Here is a 23,589-nt window from a genome sequence, read left to right as displayed (position 1 = left end):
GCGTTTACTCATTTGTTCTATGAATTTCGAATCATTGTTACTTTCTAGAATGGTTTTACGAATCTCTGATTCCTTCAAGTCATCCTCTACGTCTACCTCGATCTCTTCACACAACCACAACAGGTAAGCTCTCGTCAAACATACTAGGACCATGGTCGCTACTTTAAGCTTTGGCTCTGCTGTCACACAATACCTGCTGTGATACCCACGCAAATCAAAATGCAAGTAAAAGATCCCCAGCGAATCAAATTCAAAAACACAGAGGAATTGAAGCCTGGTAAATCTTACAGCCAAAACCAAACGCTTACCTACTGAAGCAGCACCATATCACCAGTACTTCTCCGCCGTATCCAGTCAGTTGCAAGAGGTGGTCAATCCCAAGTCGCCTCCAACTTGATCAGGATACCGGTAGGTCACCATGTGCCAACGTCCGTCAGCTGCCGTTGCTGTCTCCGAGTCGAAGGCCGATCTACGAGCCGTAGGCCCATTTCACCACTGCCAACCAGATGTAAGATTCGTCGGACGATCTCGCCGCTGCCACCATTTGTTAGAGTTGTCGGACGATCTACGAGCTGTAGGCCGATCTCACCGCTGCCATTCAGATGTAAGATTTGGCAGTCGTAGCTGTAGGAAGGAGCTTGACTCTTCGTCAGGACTTAAGAGAGCAGGATTTATTTACATGTTATTCACAGTTGAACATGAGATACATTTACATAGTCTAGCGTGACTCCGACATGGAGCTCGCAAGACAAACATACAGCAAGCAGCTTACGAGCACACAGCTTACGAGTACATTTCGAGCATGACAACGAGCACACTCTAGCAGCAGACAATGGCTGCTTATAAACACTCCGCTCGACGTCATAGTTCGACGTCTATGTAGGTGACCCGCCCTTTTGGAGGAGGCGGGCTCTCGACTTGGAGGAGGAGGAGGGCTCACACATACGCACACATAGGTGCAATGGTGCGGAGCCGACGTCAGAGGGGCTTCGTAGCACTCTGAGCCGACGTGGGTAGCGCGGCCGAGTAGCACATTGTCTTGCGTCTTGGTCGGCGCGTCGGAAGGAGCCCTCGTCAGCGTTCCCGCGGCAACTCCCCCACTCATAGCAGAACAGGGCGGCGTTGTCGTGTTGCGCACAAAGCCTGCTTCGTCGAACTAGGAGCCGTCCCGGGTGGCGCGACCGGGTAGCACATTCTCTGGTGTCTCGAAAAGTGCATGGGGAGGTTCCACCAATTACCTCCCCTCGAGAACACCCCTGAGCTGACCCCTCGCCACGTGGCTGCCGGTTATCCGCAGTTCTCTGAAGTGCGCCACCGTCCCGGTTGGATCGGAACACGTGCAGCGGGCTGAAATAGCTGCAGGCCGATCCTAACAAGAGGCAAAGTTCTGACTGGTGTTGCAGTAGTCGCGGGGTGCGGTAGTGCTGAACCTAGCGTCACAAGTTGGCGGCTGGATGTAATTATATTTATTCAATCGTGTTTTTCGCTAATTGCAACAACGTGTCAATTTTTCGTGGCGGCGCCTCCAGGAAACGAAAGAGGCAAAGGGGACACTAACGCTAGAACCGTCACTAGTCCGTGGGTTGGGGCAAGCTTCGGCCTCCGCGGCCCCAACCCACGTGCCGCCCTGCTTCCAGCTTTGATACCCCCGCTAGCCCTTGAGTGCCTCGAAAATCCTGCGCCGCCTGCTTTACTATAACCTCAGGTGCTCTCCTGTGGACTCCGTTTGCCGGTAACATGTGCCCACCTGGTGCAGTGCTTGTAAAAAATCAAATCTATCGTCGCGACGAAAAAAGCGACACGTGACTTGCACAACACAGTCAGAAACTTGCCCCTTAAGTCACAGGGATCACCAAATGGGGTGTCCGTGCCCATTGCCTCACCGCGCTGGCAGCCAGCGGCGGAGCGAACTAGGGGACAAACGCATGCAACACGCGCTAAAAAAACCTTCCCCGTAGTGCCTAGGCAGAGTCATATATTCAAGGAGCTGGTACTGCGTCAGTCATTGTCAACGGCGGCCTTTCAGCCGCATGCGTTCAACCGCGGTTGCTAAGGCGCTCTGCCTTCTAGATTTTCAATATATGCGGCCCGGGCTCCACTATGGTCGTTACTGCTCCATCAGAAACATCTGTGCTGTTATTTATAAGGTACATCACCGTAACGCGCGAGAAAGCTACGATCCGCCACGACTTAGCCCGCTGCTTCACGTTCTTTACCGCGCCGGCAGCCAGCGTCCGACGATAAACAAACTCGACTCCACTCCGCAATCATGGCATGCCGGCACGTCTAGGGACACACGCCTAGAACACGCAATAAGAAACCTCCCCGGTAGAGCCTAGGCACGGTGATATATTCAAGGAGCACTCGCGCCCACTCTTACTCGCGCCTGCGTGCAAATGACTGGCGATCCCTCAAATTAACGTCTCGTGTAGACCTTGGCTTCCGCGGCGCGCGTTTTGCGCCGCCTCCTTAGAGAGATGGCGCCACGCTGTGTGACCATGCCGGCAGCGTCCGGCGCGTCGCCGATAGTTGTGGTTGTCGTGAAGTGGTTGTGGGTAATCATCGTAATTGCTCCAACCAATCTGTTTTGCCGTTAGCTATTCCGTGCTTACATCTGCTATCGGATACAGAAGCGCCCGCATATTTTTTTATATCCGACAGTGCATTTGGAACAACCCTGAAGGCAATACATAGACACGCCCTCCATAGGTATGTCCGTTTTCTTTCTTTTTTTTTCTACCTTGTTTTTTCAAAGCACAGATATTTCAAGAAGGGGGGAAATTAAAATGCCGAAACCATCAGCTCACAAGCCAAGAGCGTGGCTAGCAGACGACGAATTAGCCTCTACAGTGACGTGTCGCGCGCCGAAAAGACAGTCTCACCATACGTGTACTGCGCATGTGCAATGCTTCCAGCGATTGCCGTTACGCAGCGTTGACTGTGCCAGCGGTCTAAACGGTTTAAAGCCCCTTACGGCGGTCACGCCAGTCACACACTCGCTTGATCTGCCGATCTGTGCGCGTCGGTGTACCAACAGCCCAGTCTGCTCTCGCGAACGACAGTGCTTGCGACAGATACGGTCAGTGAAGGCATTTTATATTCTTATTCCTGACGCCGTCTTACAGTGCTCCCTTTAAGAAGTGTTGGAGTTTGTGTTGTAGTACGTGTGTTGTTGCCGTGCTAGAGGTGTTTTACGTCTCGAGGTAGCGCGCTGCTTATGTCGTAGCCGCCGTGGTTGTTAGTGGCTGTGGTGTCACGGGATCGAATCCGGGCCACGGCTGCACGTGGACGCAATAGAGAACGGCCTGACCTAAACGCCCAGTGATTCTAGGCCGAGACCAGTCCAATTTCGGGCTGCCCAATTCCGTGTAGTTCAGTTATGGCCATAGCGATATAATATCAACTACTTTTCACTTCGTTTGGTGCGCACTCAAGCGAGGTTATGGCACGAAAAGCAAGAACTCCCTATCAGTTTGCCGAACAGCTGTTTCCAAAGACCGGCCGCTTATATTCCCTCTTCCATGTCTAATGCGACGCTACTCATTTGCGCAAACCTGTCTCGCAGTATTTTGCTGCGATTTCATGTGAGCACTACATGGTTTATACTGTACTTGAAGCGAACGACCAATGGTGGCCCTATATACCTGCAAATCGAAAAAAAAAACGCAGGAGGTTACGCTCTGTCGGAGGTTACTTGCAGGCTATTTACGATTTTTTCAAATGTTTTTGAGGATGACTAAAGATAAAAAAACAAAGCGAGCACCAGTGCACAAATGAGCAAAAATTATGCGGCAGGCACGGTGATAGGGTGGCCGTTTCCTGAAGAAAATAGTCTGACATCTGCGCAGAATTCAGCCCCCGCCGAAGCGCCGCTTGCGAATGATGTGCAGGCTATTGGCGTCGCACAGTATGATAGAGCCACTGAAATTTGCGACAGCTGTCGCAGTGGGTTGGTAGAGAAAAAAATGGTGTAGTGTCGGCGTTGTGTGACTAGGCCGTTACTGAGTGCGTGGTCGCAAGTCCCTGTCTACCGGGGGCCGGACTCTGGTTGGGTTGAAATATCAATGCCTGTATGTATTTAAATTTAGGTGCCCTATAAAAGAACATGTGGGTGCGGTTGTCAGCTTACCTCTACATCCCGTATGCTCCGTTTGGGCGTTCAACACGCTTTTCCTTTCACTTGAACGACTTGCAGTTCAAGCGGAAGATAGCAACTTCATTATAAACAGAGGCCTCTTCCTCATATGCAATTCATTCAAAGCTCTCCACTTATGCGTTTGAAGCAGAAAAAAAATGTGTATGATCGTGATGTTGAAGAGACAAAGGATTGTGCAGGAACGAATTGTTCATGTCAGCCTGGTTACGCCCACTGCAGGGCAGAGGCCTATCCCATACTTCTCCCACTACCCCGGTCATGTGCTAATTGTGCCCGTGTTGTCCCTGCAAACTTCTTAATCTCATCCGCCCACCTAACTTTCTGGCGCCCCTGCTGTGATCCCCTTCCCTTGGAACCCAGTCCGTAACCCTTAATGACCATTGGTTATCTTCCCTCCTCATTACATATCCTGCCCATGCCCATTTCTTCTTGATTTCAACTAAAGTGTCATTAACTCGCGTTTGCTCCCTCATCCAATCTGCTCTTTTCTTATCCCTTAACGTTACACCTATCATTCTTTCCATAGCTCGTTGCGTCGTCCTCAGTTTAGGTAGCACCCTTTTCGTAAGCCTCCAGGTTTTCGCCCCGTACGTGATTACTGGTAAGACACAGCTGTTATACACTTTTCTCTTGAGGAATAATGGCAACCTGCTGTTCATGATCTGAGAATGCCTGCCAAACGCACCCCAGCCCATTCTTATTCTGATTATTTGTCTCATGATCCCGATCCGCGGTCACTACCTGTACTAAGTAGATTATTTCCCTTACCACGTCCAGTGCATCGCTGTCTATCGTGAACTGCTGTTCTCTTCTGAGCCTATTAAACATTTCTTTAGTTCTCTGATTAAATTTTAGACCCACCCTTCTGATTCGCCTGTCCAGGTCAGTGAGCATACATTGCAATTGGTCCCTTGAGTTACTAAGCAAGGCAATATCAGCGAATCGCAATTTACTAGGGTATTCTTATACTCTTATACCCGATTCTTCCCAATCCAGGTCTCTGAATACCTCCTGTAAACACGCTGTCAATAGCATTGCAGAGATCATACCTTCCTGTCTGACACCCTTTATTGGGATTTTTTTGCTTTCTTTATGGAGGACTGCGGTGGCTGTGGAGCTACAATGCATATTTTTCAGTATTTTAACACACGGCTCGTCTACACCCCGAGTCCGTAATGGCGCCATGACTGCTGAGGTTTCGACTGAATCACGTTCTCGTAATCACTGAAAGCTATATGTAAGCGTTGGTTATATTCCGCACATTTCTCACTTGATTGACGGTCTATTGTTGGGTAGCCTTTACCAAATCCTGCCTGGTCCTTTGGTTGACAGAAGTCTAAGGCGCTCCTGATTCTATTTGTGATTACCTTAGTAAATACTTTGTAGGCAACGGACAGTAAGGTGATCGGTCTATAATTCCGCTTTCTTGTGGATTAAGACTATGTTGGCGTTCTTTCAAAATTCCGTAACGCTCGAGGTCATGAGGCATTGCGTGTACAGGGTCGCCAGTTTTTCTAGAACAATGTTCCTGCCATGCTTCAACGAATCTGCCGTTACCCTATCCTTGTACGTCAGACCACCCCAATTCGTCAGAAGACTGTCGGTATTGTGGCCATTCCGACTCTGGGAACTATTCGTAAAGTTATGACTTTGTTGGTAGCATAGTTTGTCACATTTGTCTAGCGCGCTTAATCGATCCACTGCGGTGCAAAGAAAGGAGTTTCTGGCCGGTTTGGGACCTGTTTGCAACTAGTCGGAACCACAAAGTGCTCTCGGGCAATGCATTGTTACGCAAGCACCTTGGCAATAGCACAGCTGCTGCCTTGCTCGTGTTTTGCTTGCAGTCATGCGCTCCAGAGAAAAGGGTTGCTGTGCCGCCTATTGAAGACCAGGTGGTCGCTTGTGGCTCGTCCTTTGGTGCACCACGGCACTGACGCGGAAGCGTGGCCTACTTGCAGTCGTGTGGTTTTTGAAGGCAAACAGGAAAGCGCATGACTCTTAATCGATGCGCGGCGGAACGTGTCCTGGTTAGGCGGCGCATGTGCACCGTTCTGAACATGGAAGCCCTGCCTATACTCGCGAACAACATTATGTGGCAAAGAAGGGACAGCTACTCAGGCGCAGCTTGTAGACCCGTTTTACCGCGCCATTTGCTGCGCTTTTGGTTTCTCGCAACAGAGGCTGAATCGCCACTGTTTCCACGTGAACCGTTTCGCGTTTGTTCTGACGCAGGAGAAAGTAGCAAAAGTGGTCCTTTGACACTTGGTGGTGTGCTTTGTCTTAAAAGGTGCTTCTCACTTCCCTAGCTTAACCTAAAACGCGGATGCAAATGGGAAGCGCACGGACTTGTGCATGGTTTGCCTTCGTGCTTCTCTACATCGACAAAGTGGTGTGCGAGTACATACGTATATGTACTATGGTGAGGAAAACCAAGACCACTGCTAGCACTAGCCGAATTGCATCATTGCGCCGCCCAGCGACTTGGTGCTTGGCCTGGAGTCAAGACCCGCTCGTGTTCATCCAAACTTATAGTACACACTGGTATATCTGCTGGTGGTGCCCGACGCGCCCCGCTATTATGGGCCCGTTTGGCGTGAGGCATCGCTTTATAACGAGCACGGCTCAGCGTATCTCGGCCATATTACGTCGCAGCTAGCGCCATTGGTGACGGTGCGCCAACTGGACGTTACCAGCGTTACTTTACGTGGTGCCGCTACTGTGAAATCCTGTCTAGCAGTGCACGTGTCCGGCGGGGAGGCACCTTACGCGACAGTGACAGCTGTAGGGGAGCAAATCCTGAAATGAAAGGAACGTTTAGGCAAGCGAGAACGCGCCCTGCGTGATTTCTCTGCGTTAGGTGACCCCGGCGCCCATGTTCTACTTGGTGGAATGGTAAAATTCGGGACACGCTCGCCATCAAGGTGTAAGCACGCATGGTAGCGATGCTGCCATAGCGCATGCGCCTTGCAATGTTCACTTGTGGAGGCACGGTAGCGTCAGCTGCATCTTGCGGGGTTAACCTTATCGGTGGAAAAAAAATCTACAATATCGCGTGATTTGTTGTCAGTTGGCGTAGCAGAGGGCTTGCCACATCACATATCATACACGGAGCACACAACAGAACAAATGAAGCGAAAGGAAGAATACCCTAAGAACATGAGACGAGTTGAAACTCGTGAGACTCATGTGTACCATCAATCATTTGGCTTTCTGATGCTACTTTGTAATTTTCTGATGTCTTTCTGTTGCACACGTTTCTTGCGAGCCTGAGATGTCTTCATGTGCACTCCAGAGCAGTTTTCTTGTGACTGTCTCATGCCTTCCTAACGAACTTCTAATTAGCCAGCACGTATGGTAACACGTTAAATAAGATCCGACTGACATGTGCCTGACCGTCTTTGGTGGATTCCGGTATGCTCGAGGTCATAAGGTTTATACATATATACATAATGAACGGAAAGATAGGGGATTAACCGAGGGGCCCGATTTTTATTAATCGTATCATAAGAACCAAACAAACATAGACACCAAGGAACACATAAGAGAAATTACTTGCACTTACTAATTGAATGAAATTACAAAGAAATGGAATTGAACATCGCCCAAAACACAACTTGCCGCAGGTGGGGAACGACACTACGTCTCAGCATTACGCGTGCGATGCTCTGCCAATTCAGCAACCGCGGCGCCGTCTTCCCATCCACCTTCTTGGGTATTTTTGTGAGTGTTAGCCAGGGCCACCCCTCGCAAGCCTTGGCGGCGGATGTGTGCATTATTTCTTTGCTACGTCCACCACTTTCCACGAAAGCCACACACAAAGGGACTCTCTCGATGGCACGAACATCGTTGGTCCACATTTTGCTGGCTCGGCACGCATCCGGCGAATTTTCAGAAAGACAAGCTGTGTTCTGGCACTCATGCGCTCGCGAACGATGTCACATTTCATTGCAGAAAAAACAATCACATCCTTGCAGCTAGCACAACCGATCGACTCGTTCTAAACAGAGCAACAGGTTGAGTGGACCCTGTCGTCCGTGCCTTCTGTTTATCGTGCGAGCACCAAAGGTTGCTCCAAAAAGAGTGCATTAGAGTGCATCAAGCAAACGAATGAGGCTCCAAACAAAAGGCTCATGTCGTCGAGTAATCAGGATTGCAAGAACGCACAGAAAAAAAAAAGAATAAGGCTTGGGGTATGCTACTCCAGTCTCCAACGACTGCACCTCTAACTTAAAACAGTCCTAAGGAAAACAAACATGGCGCATTGCTAGAAGAGAAGCCTCAGAAAAATACGCCTGCAGCATTTATAGCTGCCCTCCAGGACAAGTATGAAACCGGCAGAGAAAATTAATATGCCGTCAGCCTTACATTTCCTTAAGTCGCTGACCAAGGCAAAGTTGAAGACCAGGCTAACGCCCTTAGGCAACATTTCGAGCGTGTCTATCTCCGAAAATTACTCGGGGTCAATCCCAAAGCAAAAACAATTAATACAACAGTCCCCTGACCAGGAAGTGTAATGAAAACGAATCCTACAACCGTTCATATAGTGTTGCCGAATTCAGGGCTTCCGTAAACGATTGTCGAAGCTCTGCCCCCGGAGACGATAGCATCATGTATGACATAAGTAATCTTCACTCTATCAACTGGCACTGCTGTCCCTATTCAACACGGCGTGAATACATTTGCCGAATGACTACTTCTATAAATGCATCTTTTGAAAAGCAATAGACGGGTGGAAGAGCCTCTTGCACTGTACTTTTACCCCACCGCCTCAGTTTCCGGTTGAGTGACGGGATTGCTTCCACCTCTGTAAGATCAAAAGCAATTGTCCTTCCTCTATATTTTGGGATTTTCGTTATGCTGTATAAAATTTACAGCAATTGCCTACCGCATCTAATATGATCGCATCACTGTATTTCGGGATTGTTCTACCATACAGCAATGCCCCAAGTGGGGCTGCAGGTACCTAATATACCCAGATAAATACCAACCCACTGTTGCTCATCGAAGTCTCCATATTCTTGTGAACCATACTCTGTCTTTATGGAAATAAACAGTGCAACGTTTACGCTGACCGTAGGACAGGACGACAGGTACAAGCGCTGCCCTGTAGTGTCCAACAGTTTGCTAAAAAGTTGCGCTGTTTATTTCCGTCATGTATCTGTACAAACTCCCCCAAATGTGTGTTCCTGTGCTCTTTTTTTCTATGCCACATAAGTTTTAGGCTGTTGACGAATGTCACTAGGCATTACATTCGACAACTGTCAACCAAGCTTGTCGTCCCTACCGCCTTCAAATTTCTTTTTACCTCACAGATCAAATATGTAAGCACGTCGGCACACTCACTGCTGCTGATCTGGTTAACGTAGATCGCAGAGCACGAAGTTGCGAGTTCAATTTCTCGAGACCTAACTCGCGCTAACAGGAGCGGTATGAAAAAGCACTCGCGCAAAAATGACTGGTGCGCGTTGACGAATTCCACGTGGTCAGCGTTAATCCTAGTAATCCTAGTACAAAGGTTATTCTCTGAATATCCACCTGGAGCACATGTCCATTTCAGCTGCTGCTGAAGTGCTGTTTGGCTGGGTTGCGTAACCTGCTAGGAAAAAAAAACGGGCACCCTCAGCCAATTTCTACCTAGCCTAAACGGACATTCCCCTAGGTGGACACTTATAGAATTACCCCCCCCTCCCCCCCCCCATGTTGCATGGTTCCGTCTCGAATGTTTTGCTTTGCGATGTTGAAAACCCGGTCAATGAACTTACGACTGTATGTTCGACGCAGACGCAGCCATGTCACCTGCTTGCCGCGTGAAGCGCCGTCTGCAAGCTTCGCCTCGGCAGCGTCTCATGAGGCCTTCAAGCTGCAAGCCTGTCAGTGTAAGCCCCTACACTCTTCTGGAAGCATGAGCGCTGTTTCGAATGTCTGAATTGTATTGCTCCTGATAAGCTGTTACAATGTCATTAAAATTTTGTTTCACAAGTACATGAAGGATACCTTTTTTTTTGCAACTGCAGATACAGCCGTGGAGGGTAAAAAAAAAGCTTTCAGCTAAAGTAAAAGTGAACGAGTCAGTCTAGAGAAGGTTCAGAATTTCTCAAACAAAACGCAGTTATCTGTGTGCACAACCTGCCGTCTAACTGTGAAAGAAAAGGTTGCGTTACGCTCGAAAGTGAGTTTATTATTTTCCGCTATTAAAAAGGCTGCACAATGTTAGCACGCTAACAGAGCTTGAAATGTTTTAAGAACAGATAAGTTGCAAGAAAAGCCTTGGCAAATAGGCTTGCGTAGCTTATGTCCCTGAAGTTTTAAAAATCTGTATCTGTTTATGTGCGGTTCCAAGGCCACTTCTGTTCAGGGGGAGCGCGTCCAGATGGACACGCTGGCTGCAGGCCTGCTGCTTCGTCTTCCCAATGCCCCGAATGGAATGACAGCACCAAGGTGCCGGCTACCTTTGACAAGTTCTGCACAAAAGAGGCGCACAAAAGGGAACGTGCTTTTTCTAAGGCACCTAGGAAGTGAGTGGGAAAGTGGAAGGGATCGCCTCGTTGTCATTGCGGATTTTTGCTACTTCACAAATTTATATTCTCGTGCTACACTGCTGAGGGAGAGTCACTTTTGAAGTTGGTTTTTATTACCTGCAGGAATGCTGTGAAGGGTGGCAACAATTATATCCCGGTTAGATACCCAGGTTAAGTGCTGCAAGCAATATGTGCCTGTAAGTGGACAAAGTAGCTTTGTCCTAATAATTATGGTAAACTTCTTTCATATCAGCCAGCAACGAAAGTGTAAAAGTGTGTGGTTAGCATGTTGACCCTGGATCTCATATTTTCATGCCATATCCTGATATTCAAGGTGCACTTCGAGGGTTTTTAATCGTTAGCATTAGGTGTGGAAGAAACTGTGCGAGGGGTAGTGTGCGGAAACGGTGGTGTGGTATAGGTAAATGGGCGATGTGAGGGCTTAGAACACGGCACGCGTCTGTGTGGTGGAACTGACTGTGGTCTGCTCTTGACCCCACTGTGAGTTGCACTTCGCTCCTCGTAGGTGCAGGATGTGTCCAGTGCGCTCCTGACCAACCTTGCGAATTGGTGAACGAGTCCTAAAGCATGGATCAAGCACCTTCAATGGGTGCGACGTAATGCTTGCGTCAATTTCTTTAGCATTGCCTTTACAATGCCACTGACATTTTTATCCGACATATTATTTAGATCGAATCTCTGCCTGGTTGCTCGAAAACTCGCATCAAGACGGTAAAGGCCACTTCGATACCGTTCAGCATGCATCGAGCTTTATATGCGTGAACGCTATACCTAATCGTTAACGATTGGAATACAATGAAAACGCATTTCCACTAAATTGCGGATATCCACAGAATTAAGGTGTTCACCAATGTAAAAACCACGTGACGAAGTTTTGTTGCACCAGATAAAAGGACAAAAAGAACAAACACGGGTAAACGAAAACACCATGGTACCCTTCCACTCTATGAAGGATGACCAGCAAAGCTGTGTATGTGGGCCCCTTAATGGTGAACTGCATCTGCGCCGCGGGTAGGTGGGCATTGCACTATCTTCGGAATTGGCCCACGTATGGGGTATTTTTTTTTTGCATACGACCCGAAAATTTCCTTCGACGGTACAGGTATACAGCTTCACTGTGAAAACTGATTTCGTTTGTATCACTTTCGCTGAACACGCTGAACCCACTGGCATCGATATTGCCTGGGTACGCATCTCCGTTTAACGCAGTGGGATGACCCGTCTTCATCTAGTATTACTACATTCCAACAACTGGGAATACGCTGACTCGCAGTGACTGCAGCCTTCCAACTGGCGATACTCGCATTGCTTGCATCACATTTCTATTTTTTACTTATTGCCTCTACGTTTCAGTTGTTACAGATACGAAAGTTATTCCCGTGTGGGAGGAAAATCTTTGTTCGTTTTTGTATTCTCTATTCTTGTATAGTCGGCATTCATGTTTTTGCAAAACTCTTGCTTATCCCCGAACGGATGAATAAGCATTCGTTGTCTGTCTCGTATCACAACACCACCTTTTACGAACACTGTCGCGCGCGGCATGCGTCCAAAGAACTCGCACGATCGTTGGTATCGGCGTCTTCGCATTGGCGGCCATGATACGTATAGCAGCCGGAGACTTCGAAACCTCTGATTGGCGGACGCCGTCCATGTTTCGCCACGCGTCGCCGATCTTCTAGCATCAGTAGTCGGTAAAATCTTTGTGCGTCGCCACGCATCACCCTTTTTTCCACCTACGCTTATGACGCATTACACGCATTGGCCCGTGCCGACGCGTGCCCGTGTTTGCGCCTTCAGTGGTGCGCTATAAGATGTATATGCACGTACGTCGCATTCGTTACCTCGAGTCCAGACGTTTCGTTTGGTGGACCAGCCTTCGCCTATTTTAACTAAAGGCTGAAATACCAGCCAAAACGCTTGGATAGTGACGAAGTGTTTGCACGTACGTAGTTGTCATTTGTGACCCTACACCAATGGAGCCAGCCTGCTTTTTTGCCTCTCTATATAAACGGTGGTTCACGTAACTTGAACCAAGGATTTTAAAGACAAGTGGTTAGCCGCAACTGAATGAAACCAACGACAGTTTGCCGTCATGTGGTTGCTCGTAATCTTGTATTTCGGGCTTTCTTTAAACGTCGGAAAAAAATGGCCACGCGGCATGTACGTTGCCGCAAAAAAAAAATTGCACCGGTCGTTTGCGAATGCCCTCTACAACGTAACGAATGTTTCAAACATTTGCAGAATTGATCTTAGCATTTACTTGGGGTTTTTCACTTTTTAAAATTCTTGGTTCAAGTTGCGTAAATGACCCCGGATAATCATAACCATATAAAGCCAACAGATAACGACATGAAAGCATCGATAAAATTCGCTGTGGTTGATATTGAACTGCAGCAAACAAAAGGGGAAATGAACGTGGACGAAAAGAAAACTTGTCGCTTGTTCGAGCTGAACCCACAGCCTCCGCATTACACTTGCATTGCACTACCAATTGTGCTATGCTGATGGGAATCAATCCGCCAACGAACTTGGGTATGTATATTTACTGGATCTGTGAGCACGGCAGCCTGATGCCCAAACCATTAAGCCATGAACGCGTACCTCAACAGGGTCGGAGTAGAACACCATTAGAGCTTTCCCTCGTACAAGCTAGCGCTTTGGGACACTTCGCACGACAGTCCAGTCATAGTTGAGATTAAAGAGCGATCATTTCCGGTGCTGCATCATTTTCCAGACATTTCGTGCGTTTCTACATCGCATATGTCGAATGTAGACTAACACTTTGTCGATCTGGAGCGGGCGACTCGCGAGAAATGCCCGTTCTGGAATCCAGAAATCCAGATCCAGAAACGTTGTCGGCAAGAACCGCAGGCTGTGTTTGTCACGAATAACGACACGCGTCGGCCATGGCGAATATGCGGCGGCAAGCGCTTCCGTGCGAAACTTTAAGCTACAGGATTACGCGGACCAACCGCCGAGTCGCGGCTATAGCGGAGAGTGCGCGCCCCCCCACCCCCCCTCCAGCCCGCCAATGCACCGCCCATGGCCACCATTACTGCGTACGTTGCGTACTGGTCTCGCTGGGCGAATACTTTCGCATAACATTCAAATGTGCTGAGCGGTCGCCGGATGCTTGCTGCGCTGTGCATATGCCTCATCTTATTGCTAATATACCCTTCGGTATGTCAGCGTCCTTAGGCATTCAGCTCCAGCTTCAAATGGCAATGCACTTCCCTTCACTTTACCCCACATGTTCTCCCTTGTAATTTTTTGTTGTTCGAAATTTCCACGGTAGTTTTCATTTCCATTCTTTGCATCCAATTCGCTGTCTCTGTTTCTCCCACTTTATGATTACTGCTGCTTGTTTATTTAGGCCTTCAATTGCCAGTACTTGGTTGATAACATTACTTTTTCCTTCATTTTGTGTCCACGCTTTTAGGTACAGATACTTCTGCGTTTTCGCCGCTCATTTTGACCCATGTTGCCGAGGCTTTCTTAAAGCGCCTCTCACCAGGCCACACAGCAAACTTTGGTTTTACGCTGGAAGTTTTTACCTATCCTCAAGAGAGCGTTCTGCTGCTAAAATTTTCCAAATCGGCCCATAGTAGCACGATAGGAATATTTCAGTGTCGCGAACCGATAATTTCAGGAGCCAGCTACACCAACACCCCCTCGAGAACCTAAGGCCTTCTGGCTATAACCTTTCCTCTTGAGCTACGTCACGCAAGAGGCCCACATACAAGTTCCCTGCAGCGTGCTACGAGCGGCGCACCTGTGTTGAAAATGAGAGGCGGAAGAGCGAGTGAGCGACGACGGCGATAACAATTCGATTAGATGCTCCTGCCGTTACTTGGATAGCTTCGGGGTTACTAAAGACCTCGCATGCTGCGACATGCTTCCGAGCGCCCATTTTCTGGACGTGAACCGCGCTCGTAGTCTCTGTGTTTGTGCTTCGATTCGGTTATGCGTCCGGCAAGCCTTCATTGCCATGGAATGTGGATTACGTTCATGCCCGGATATGCCTAATACCTGCTGCGTGCCCAAGTGCTGGAGCAATTAGAAATCGGGGCAGAAAAATCATGCGTTCGTTTCCGCAAGATCAATGACAGAATATTGGGTGCCAATGCTAAGGCAAAGAGAAAAGCTGGAGTTCGCAGAATAAGCCACCTGTTTCTTTGTAAGTAGTTGCAGGAATGTATTGTATCCCCATTGATAAACTTGTGTCAGGTGTTGTAAATATGTGCACGGCTGCACTTTACGTAATAAGGCCTCGAAAGCGAAATTATTTGTTTAGAGCCTAATCTAGACTGGAATAAATACATGCGTCACGATTGTGAGAAAGGGCACACCAGTGAAGTTGTTATGAGATGTGTTATGGTGCACTGATAAAATTTTGTGGAACTTTCGTGGTCACATGAAAGGCAAAACTCTGACGCCGACGATGAATGAAGGAAAAGAAGCTACTTTGAAGAAGAGGGCAGCACTGACTCTTCGACATAAACCATGCTCCCTGTCATCATTTACCCGAAATTCGTTTTCAAACCTAAGGCTGCACCATTTCATTTTTCTGCACGGGTTGTTTTAATAACTGGGTGCGTAAGTGGTTTTGCGTAAATCTTGGAAGACGCTCTGATTTCTGCGGGCCGTCTGCTCAACTACGCCTAAAGAATAAGTGGCCTCTGGTTAACATTGCCCATAAGGGCTGGTTCGCTTCATTCAAACCGTATCCCCTAGCACACCGCCGACCTCTTCTCAGTGACGTCACTCGCCGAGCGCTCAGGCCTCCTGTTGTCTACGTTGTGCTGGCTACACTGGCAAGCCAGACACCCTCTCCACTTGCCCCATTTAGCCTCCACAAGTGAGTTATTCCTTTCACACCAGACCTAGAGGATCGCATGACGCATACTTAACGGGCCCCGCCCTTCTTTGTTTGTTAGTTTCTTTTTCTTTCTTCTCTTCTTGTTTTCTTTTCTTGTTTTCGTTCTTCCCTTTCTGTTCTTTCTTTTCTTTCTTTCTTCTGGCTTCGTTGCTGCGCGGCGCACTTCCGCTCACGGCGTTCGCGCGCGAGCTGTTCAGCAGTTTTAGATTAGGCGACGCAAGCGGCTTGCGTACGCAAGAACTAGGGCCCACGGTGCTGCGCATGCTCAGATCCCTACGTCTGGGTCTACGTCTACGCAAGCTGCTTGCATCCCCTAACCTAAAGCTGTCTATTGTCTCGCTTCGTGCAGCGCACGATAATGCGCGCTGTCCACGAGGACACTTCACTAGCAGAATACGTCAGTGCTACACGAATACTGAGGATCACACAAGCGGATCACAAAGCACAATCGCCCGCTAGAACGTGGTAGAAAATGATTTTCGGTGTCTGCGCGCACCGACTGCACGAGATGCGAACAAGGAGACGAAGTACATCTCCTTTGCTGCGTTGGGTAGTCAAACAAAAACACGCATTCTATTTGCGAGTTTTATTTCTGTAAGCTTTACATCGTCTATTCAAGCAACATATTGCACAAATAGCAGATCTTGCCTTGAATAATTCTCGAAGTCGTGTCACCACGAGCAACGTCACAGTACAGACACGCGTACGCAGGCACACTACCACGTGCACGTCATCCTCCGGCTTGGAGCGCAGCGGCCGCGAGTAGCCGAGAAAACTGCATTCGCTTTGAAACTTCATATCTTTCCGGGGCGCGTAGCTATGTAATACTTTGCCGAGACGATCGTTATCGCGCATGTATGCGCTGCGCTTGTCAGCTCGAAATGGCCAGACTTGGGAGTGACTAATTTTGCTCTCTGCTTCTGACTAGGATACGAGGCCCAACCTATGTCCGTTTGCGTTGCTTAATTTGTGGTTTTTCCGTAGGCACCAAAATACAACCGGCCCACCGACAGTTGGTGAATTCCAACTCGGACAATTCATCCGATTTTAGGCAAGAAATGGTATTTATGAACGTCAGCGCTTCCCCTATTACTTCTTTGCAGATCCCATGTACTACCTTCCATTCAGCTCCCCTTCATTTTCAGATTATCTTGGTTGGTGCTTCAGTAAGCCGTTTATGTGTACGCCTAGGTATTACTATTGCTTGACAATGAGTATGAATTGCTGTTGAATTGAGACCACGTAATTACTCCTCTCTTCCCTAAAGATCAGAATTACCGATTTCTCTGTGTTCAATTTGAAGCTTAGATTTGTACTTGCGTTGCCCCACGTATTGGGCTCTGTCTGCAAATTTATTGCCTTGTCCGCTAGTAGCATTATGTCGTCCACGTTGATGAGTGCGAGGACCTTCTGTTGCACAATTTGTCCATCACGCGCCTGTGATAAATGAAAGCCTAATTCGCTGTTTTCCAGTCTTCCTATGCACTTAACATATAGCGTGAACAATGGAGACAGAGCACATCCTTGCTTCAGTTCTTCGTGAATTTTCTCTACTTCATTACCTTTTCGACCTACCACTACAACTTGCACTAGGTTGTTTAAATATCTCTCCTAGCAGCTCCACGAAATCGTCCTCTATACCTACGTGCTTAATATCCGATAACAATTCTCGGTCTATGTGGTCATCAGCTGCTTCAGTATTTAGAAATGCCGTCGGGAAAGTTCTATTCTGAACATCTTTCGTCTCTATGCACCGAGTTCGTACGAACATATTACCCTCTCAGCGTCTGCCTGGCCTGAGCCAATCATGTAGTTCATCCAGTACATAATTTTCTCCACTGAATTCGACAGCTCCAATTTTACGGCTTGCATTACCATTCTTTATATTGTGACAGGCTAACGAAGACGACGACGCTGTGGACTTCGCCCGCTGTCTACAATCTTGTCAGCTGCTACAATTCTAATTATCGTGTAAATATACTTCTGACCTCTTTTCACTCCATAACATTTTTGGTGGAGGTTGCGGCATCATTATCAAGGATTTACGTAGCGGGCGCTCCTTGGTTGCACCTGCAATGCCAGATCAAGTCGCGGACGCTTTGGGCACGTCGGCACCCACGCCCACCGTCATTCTAGCACAACCCCGCGACCCAGGAACCTCTTCTGGAACCGATGACATTGTTGTTGAAGACTGGCTTCAATTATATGAGCGGTTGACCGCCAGCAACCACTGGGACCAGACCATCAGGCTCGCTACTTTGATATTTCAGACCCACGAAGAGGAACGTACTAGCTGGGCCATTTGTAATCAGAAGCTCAGGGATTTGTTTGACAAGCCTGTTAGACGGCAGCGTGCCGCCAAAAAAAAGACCTTGCTTCGCCTGTCGAGACGTGCACTGAATCCTACCTCACGTACATCCAAGACGTGCTCGCTCTGTGCCGCAAAGTGGATCCGAAGATGTCCGCACCTTCCACAGTCGCACATGTCATTAAGGGCATATCAGATAATGCTTTCCACTTATGTTCATGCATTCTTCCGCTCTGCAAGCCATTATTACTGAATGCCGGCGGTTTGAAGAAGCCAAGAGCCGCCGCATTGCCCAACCATTTACCCGCCTTCCGACACGGCCTGCGAAGACATCCGCAGTGCGCCCACGCCCGATTGCTCTGCAATCGTACCTATCATCCGACGTGAAATAGAAGCCGCATCTCCTGTCACTACACGAACCCATGCCCCGAGAATTGCCAGGCCACCGTCTCATTGATCCAGTACGTCGTGCGCCAGGAATTCGCCAACGTTGGCTTGACTAACGTCTGCTCAATTACTCGGCCTGACTACACTCAGCCCAACACTGTCATACGCAACCGCAGCCTGAGTGCTCCTACGCGGTATGGCAACCCGGGCGAATGGCGCACTCCAGACGAAACACCTATATGCTTCACTCGTGGCCGTATCGGCCATATTTCATGTCACTGCCGTTATTTGTGGAATTCGACACCATGGCCCCACCTCCCATCTCTCTGCCCTCATGCTGCTCCTCGCTTCCCTCCGAAAACGCAGCTGTGAAGACGCGCTTCGCGGCACAGCCGCATCGCCAACGCGCGGCTCGTCTCGGCTCGCGCTGTTGATTGCTGGCGTCTGTTTGGACAGTGCTTCTGGCTGCTTCGCCGTTCCCGGTTGCTGTGCCGTTACATTAGGAGCCGCCAATAAACCTTTTCTCAATTGGTGGAGGTGCTGGGACTCAAACCCCGTTGCTTGAAACCCTGGAGCTGAGATCTCGAACGCTACCACCCGCCATGACCAACAGCTCCTCCCAAACGGCACCGACGCCACAGTCCGTCACCTGCACCGGCGTTCCACGACAACGGGACCCCAAGGTCTTCAGCGGTGCAGACGACGAAGACGTAGAAGACTGGTTTGCGTCGTATGAACGGGTGAGCGCACACAAGTGGGATGATCCCGCAAAGTTAACTCACGTCATCTTTTATCTGGCTGGTGTTGCCCAACTGTGGTTTCACAACCACGAAAGTGACGTGCCCACATGGTCAGTCTTCAAGACAACCTTTACGGAAGTGTTCGGCCGACCCGCTGTTCGCAAGCTCCGTGCCGAACAGCGCTTGCGCGCCCGAGCACAGCAGACGGCGGAAACGTTCACAAGCTACATAGAAGACGTCGTGGACCTTTGTAAACGAGTCAACGCCGCAATGCCCGAAGCTGAGCGAATTCGCCATATACTGAAAGGCATCGATGACGGCGCATTCCAGATGCTCCTAGCCAGGAATCCGCGCACTGTGTCTGAAGTTGTCAGCCTGTGCCAAAGTTACGATGAGTTAAGGAAGCAACGCGCTTCGACTCGGCGTCCTTTGGGAAGCGACGACCTGTTGGCGAGCCTTGACAACATGTACGACCCATCCTCATTCTTTCAGCGGGTCAAGGACTTTGTGCGTGAGGAAGTTGCCGGCCAACTTTCTTTAGTTCCCTTCACTCAGGAGACCACTTCCCGTCTTCCAAATACGCTCCGCACCCTCATTTCCGAAGAGGTCGCCCAAGTTGTCCCTTCCGCACCACATCAGCCGCCTGCAGCCGTGAATCTCAACTCTACGCGGGCAGTGCAGCCTGTCGCCACGCCTCTCGCCTATGCGCAGCCAGTCCTGCCTGTGGCCGCGCCTCTTACGTACGCCCAGGCAGTACGCAGGCCTCCACCGGCGTCTTTCACGACCCAGTCCCAACCGCTGCCACCGGAAGCCCATGCTACATCTTGGACCGCACCGCGAGCTAATCCTTGGCGGACACCTGACAATCGACCCATCTGTTATTCTTGCTGCACTCCCGGACACGTCGCCCGATATTGCCGCCGTCGTCCTCAAGCGTTCGGTGACGCCTCGCGGCCCTTCCAGTACGGCAGCCAGCCATTTCGCCAATACGCCGCTCCTTCCCCCCCAACCGTATGCTCGTGCTGACATCCCAGAATTTCCTTCGCGTCGCTCGCCATCCCCTCGCCGACGCTCGCTCTCCCCAATGCGTCGACGACCCGCACCACCTGACAAGGAAAACTGAACGTCGCAGTTCAAGAGGCAAGAACTGCGCCCCATTCGAACTGTCAAAGTCCTCGCGCCTCTCCTGCTAACGTGGTCGAAATTTGTGTAGAAGGTGTTCCTGCATTCGCTCTTGTGGATACCGGCGCAGCCGTTTCTGTGATAGCCGCCAAACTGTGCCGTTCGCTGCGCAAGGTGACCACGCCGCTTTCTAGACTGTCGCTTCGTACGGCAAGCGCGCAGCCCGTCACTCCGCACGCAGCCTGTACTGTACGTGTGCTTATTCACGGCATTGTTTACATCGTCGAGTATATTGTTCTTCCCACCTGCTCACATGACGTCATCCTCGGATGGGACTTCTTATCCAGTCATAAAGCCGTGATCGACTGCGCACGCGCCGAAGTCGAATTTTCCCCTTGTGACGCACCCTTGGACGAAGATTGCGACCGCCCTTCTAAACTTACCGTGCGCGAGGACACAGATGTTCCACCTGGCTCCTTCGCCCTCGTCCCCGTCTTTTGCGATGCCATCGCTGATGCAACGGTCCTCTTCACGCCGTCCGACGTCTTCATGAGCCGTAAATCTCTCCCACTACCCTTCGCGACGCTTGACATGGCTGGCGGCTGCAGCAATACCTACTTTTACAATCCCCTCTGTGCGCCTATTACGTTGCTCGTTGGTGAATGCCTTGGCTTCGTGGAACTCCTCGACTCTTCGTCTTTGGTTGACGTCCCTGGAGACTCTTTTGACGTCGACCCCGGCCAAGCATCTTCGATGTCCGCGCTTGAGGAAACGTCCAGGGTTGCGTTCTCGCATGCCATCGCCGATACCCTCACACCTGCCGACCTTCTTGATCTCCTGCACAAATTTAGAAGTTCATTCGACGTTTCACAACCTCACCTGGGCCGCACGTCGGAAGTGCAGCACTACATTGACACCGGTTCACATCAGCCGTTACGTCAACGACCATATCGCGTCTCTGCCGAAGAGCGTCGTGTCATTACCACCCAAGTCGAAGATATGCTGCGCCGTGATGTTATTCAACCTTCGCACAGTCCCTGGGCATCTCCTGTCGTTTTCGTTCGCAAGAAGGACGGGTCTATTCGCTTTTGCGTCGACTACCGTCGGTTAAATAAGGTAACGCGCAAAGACGTCTATCCTTTGCCGCGCATCGATGACGCCCTCGACAGTCTTCAGGGCGCAGAATTTTTCTCGTCGCTTGACTTGCGTTCGGGGTACTGGCAGGTCCCCGTGGCTGCGGCCGATCGCCAGAAAACCGCGTTCATTACGCCTGACGGTTTATATGAATTTAAGGTGATGCCTTTCGGGCTTTGTAACGCCCCTGCCACCTTTGAACGACTCATGGACAACACGCTGCGTGGCCTCAAGTGGTCTATATGTCTGTGTTACCTGGACGATGTCGTAGTTTTCTCGCCTGATTTTCCTACTCACCTGCTCCGCCTTAGACAAGTTTTGACCTGTCTAACGAACGCTGGCCTTCAACTCAACCTCAAGAAGTGCCGCTTCGCCGCGCGAGAGCTCACCATTTTAGGCCACGTTGTGTCCAAGCACGGCGTTCTACCCGATCCTGCAAAACTTCGAGCAGTCGCTGAGTTTCCGAAGCCTCAGACCATCAAAGAACTTCGAAGCTTCGTGGGCCTATGCTCATATTTCCGGCGCTTTGTTCGAAATTTCGCATCAATCATGGCGCCATTGACTCAGCTTCTACGCGGTGACGCCGCCCTCTCCTGCTGGTCCCCTGCATGTGACTCCGCCTTTGCTACGCTGCGTCGTCTTCTCATCTCCCCACCTATTCTTCGCCATTTCGACCCGTCAGCTGCAACTGAAGTACATACAGATGCCAGCGGGGTCGGTCTCGGCGCCGTACTCGCCCAACGAAAGGTGGGCTACCCCGAATATGTAGTCGCCTATGCGAGTCGCACACTGACGAAGCCTGAGACCAATTACAGCGTGACCGAAAAAGAGTGCTTGGCTTTAGTATGGGCACTTGGCAAGTTCCGACCATATCTGTACGGGCGCCCATTCGACTTGGTCACAGATCACCATGCGCTTTGTTGGCTCGCCAACTTGAAAGATCCCACTGGCCGCCTAGCCCGTTGGGCACTACGCATCCAGGAGTACGATATTCGCGTCGTCTACCGCAGTGGACGCACACACTCCGACGCAGATGCCTTGTCTCGCTCACCTTTACCTCCAGACTCGGCCCGCGCAACAACTTCCGCACATTCCGTGTCATCTCTCGACATGGACTCCTTCGCAACCGCACAACGTCGTGACCCGTGGGTCGCTTCTCTTTTCGACTCTTTCTGGATCGTCGACCATCCCTGTATCCCGAACCCTCCGACGCCAAGCAGTTCATTTTGCCTTTCGTGACCAGCTGCTGCACCGACGCAATTACACTCCTGAAGGTCGTCGGTGGCTTCTGGTGGTTCCCCGCAGCTTAAGGTCTCAAATATGTGCCGCTTTCCACAACGATCCGCAGTGTGGCCATGCCGGAGTCTTCAAGACGTACGAACGAATTCGCCACCGCTACTACTGGCGCGGCATGTACAATTTTGTACACAAGTTTGTTCGGTGCTGTCTTGACTGTCAACGCCGCAAATCGCCGCCTTTACGCCCATCTGGTGCCTTGCAGCCGCTCCCGTGCCCTGCCACACCCTTCAATCGCGTCGGCATCGACCTATACGGCCCACTTCCTATGACACCAGACGGCAATCGGTGGATCGTCGTCGCTATTGATCATTTGACACGCTACGCCGAAACTGCTGCTTTACCAAGTGCTACAGCGCGGGATGTAACCTCTTTCGTCCTACATCGCTTCGTGCTTCGACACGGCGCACCTCGGGAACTCCTCAGCGATCGAGGTCGCGCCTTCCTCTCCGAAGTCGTCGAAAGTTTGCTTTCGGAATGCCATATTCATCGGACAAGCACGGCATACCATCCACAGACTAACAGGCTCACAGAGCGATTTAACCGCACACTTGGTGATATGCTCTCTATGTACGTGGCATCAGATCATGGTAACTGGGACCGCATCCTTCCATTCATCACGTTCGCGTACAACACCGCGATCCAGGCCACTACGGGATTTTCACCTTTCTTCCTCCTGTATGGCCGCGAGCCTACGCATACCATCGACACGCTCCTTCCATACCGTCCTGACGCCTCCGAGTGTCTACCTGTTTCCGACGTAGCCCGACAAGCCGAAGAATGCCGCCAGCTAGCGCGCTCCTTTACGGCAGAGCAACAGCAGCGCCAGAAAGAAAACCGCCTCGACACGCATCCAAGCACGACCTACGCTCCAGGCGTTCTTGTGTGGTTGTCGGTCCCTTTCCAAACGCCGGGGCTTTCCTCGAAACTCGTCCCAAAATTCTAAGGGCCTTACCGAGTCTTGGAGCAAACATCCCCGGTGAATTTTCTCATTGAGCCCCTGTCACCACCTGAAGACTTGCGCCGGC

The 23,589-nt window shown here is 50.2% G+C and overlaps 1 protein-coding gene across 1 annotated transcript in view; it reads left to right on the top strand.

The window, feature by feature from the left end:
- Positions 1-418: 418 nt before the first annotated feature.
- The window catches only part of LOC135905866 (uncharacterized), a 51,315-nt gene continuing 28,144 nt past the window's right edge, over positions 419-23,589 (top strand). Inside the window, exons 1-4 of the mRNA XM_065436980.2 lie at positions 419-508; positions 2,916-3,079; positions 9,938-10,032; positions 10,497-10,671. Coding sequence (XP_065293052.1) covers positions 419-508; positions 2,916-3,079; positions 9,938-10,032; positions 10,497-10,671 — 524 coding nt within the window. The remainder of the gene's footprint in view (positions 509-2,915; positions 3,080-9,937; positions 10,033-10,496; positions 10,672-23,589) is intronic.

The sequence above is a fragment of the Dermacentor albipictus genome, unplaced genomic scaffold (genome assembly GCF_038994185.2).
Source record: "Dermacentor albipictus isolate Rhodes 1998 colony unplaced genomic scaffold, USDA_Dalb.pri_finalv2 scaffold_14, whole genome shotgun sequence".
NCBI lineage: Eukaryota > Metazoa > Arthropoda > Arachnida > Ixodida > Ixodidae > Dermacentor > Dermacentor albipictus.
This window is presented reverse-complemented; position numbering and strand designations above follow the sequence as displayed.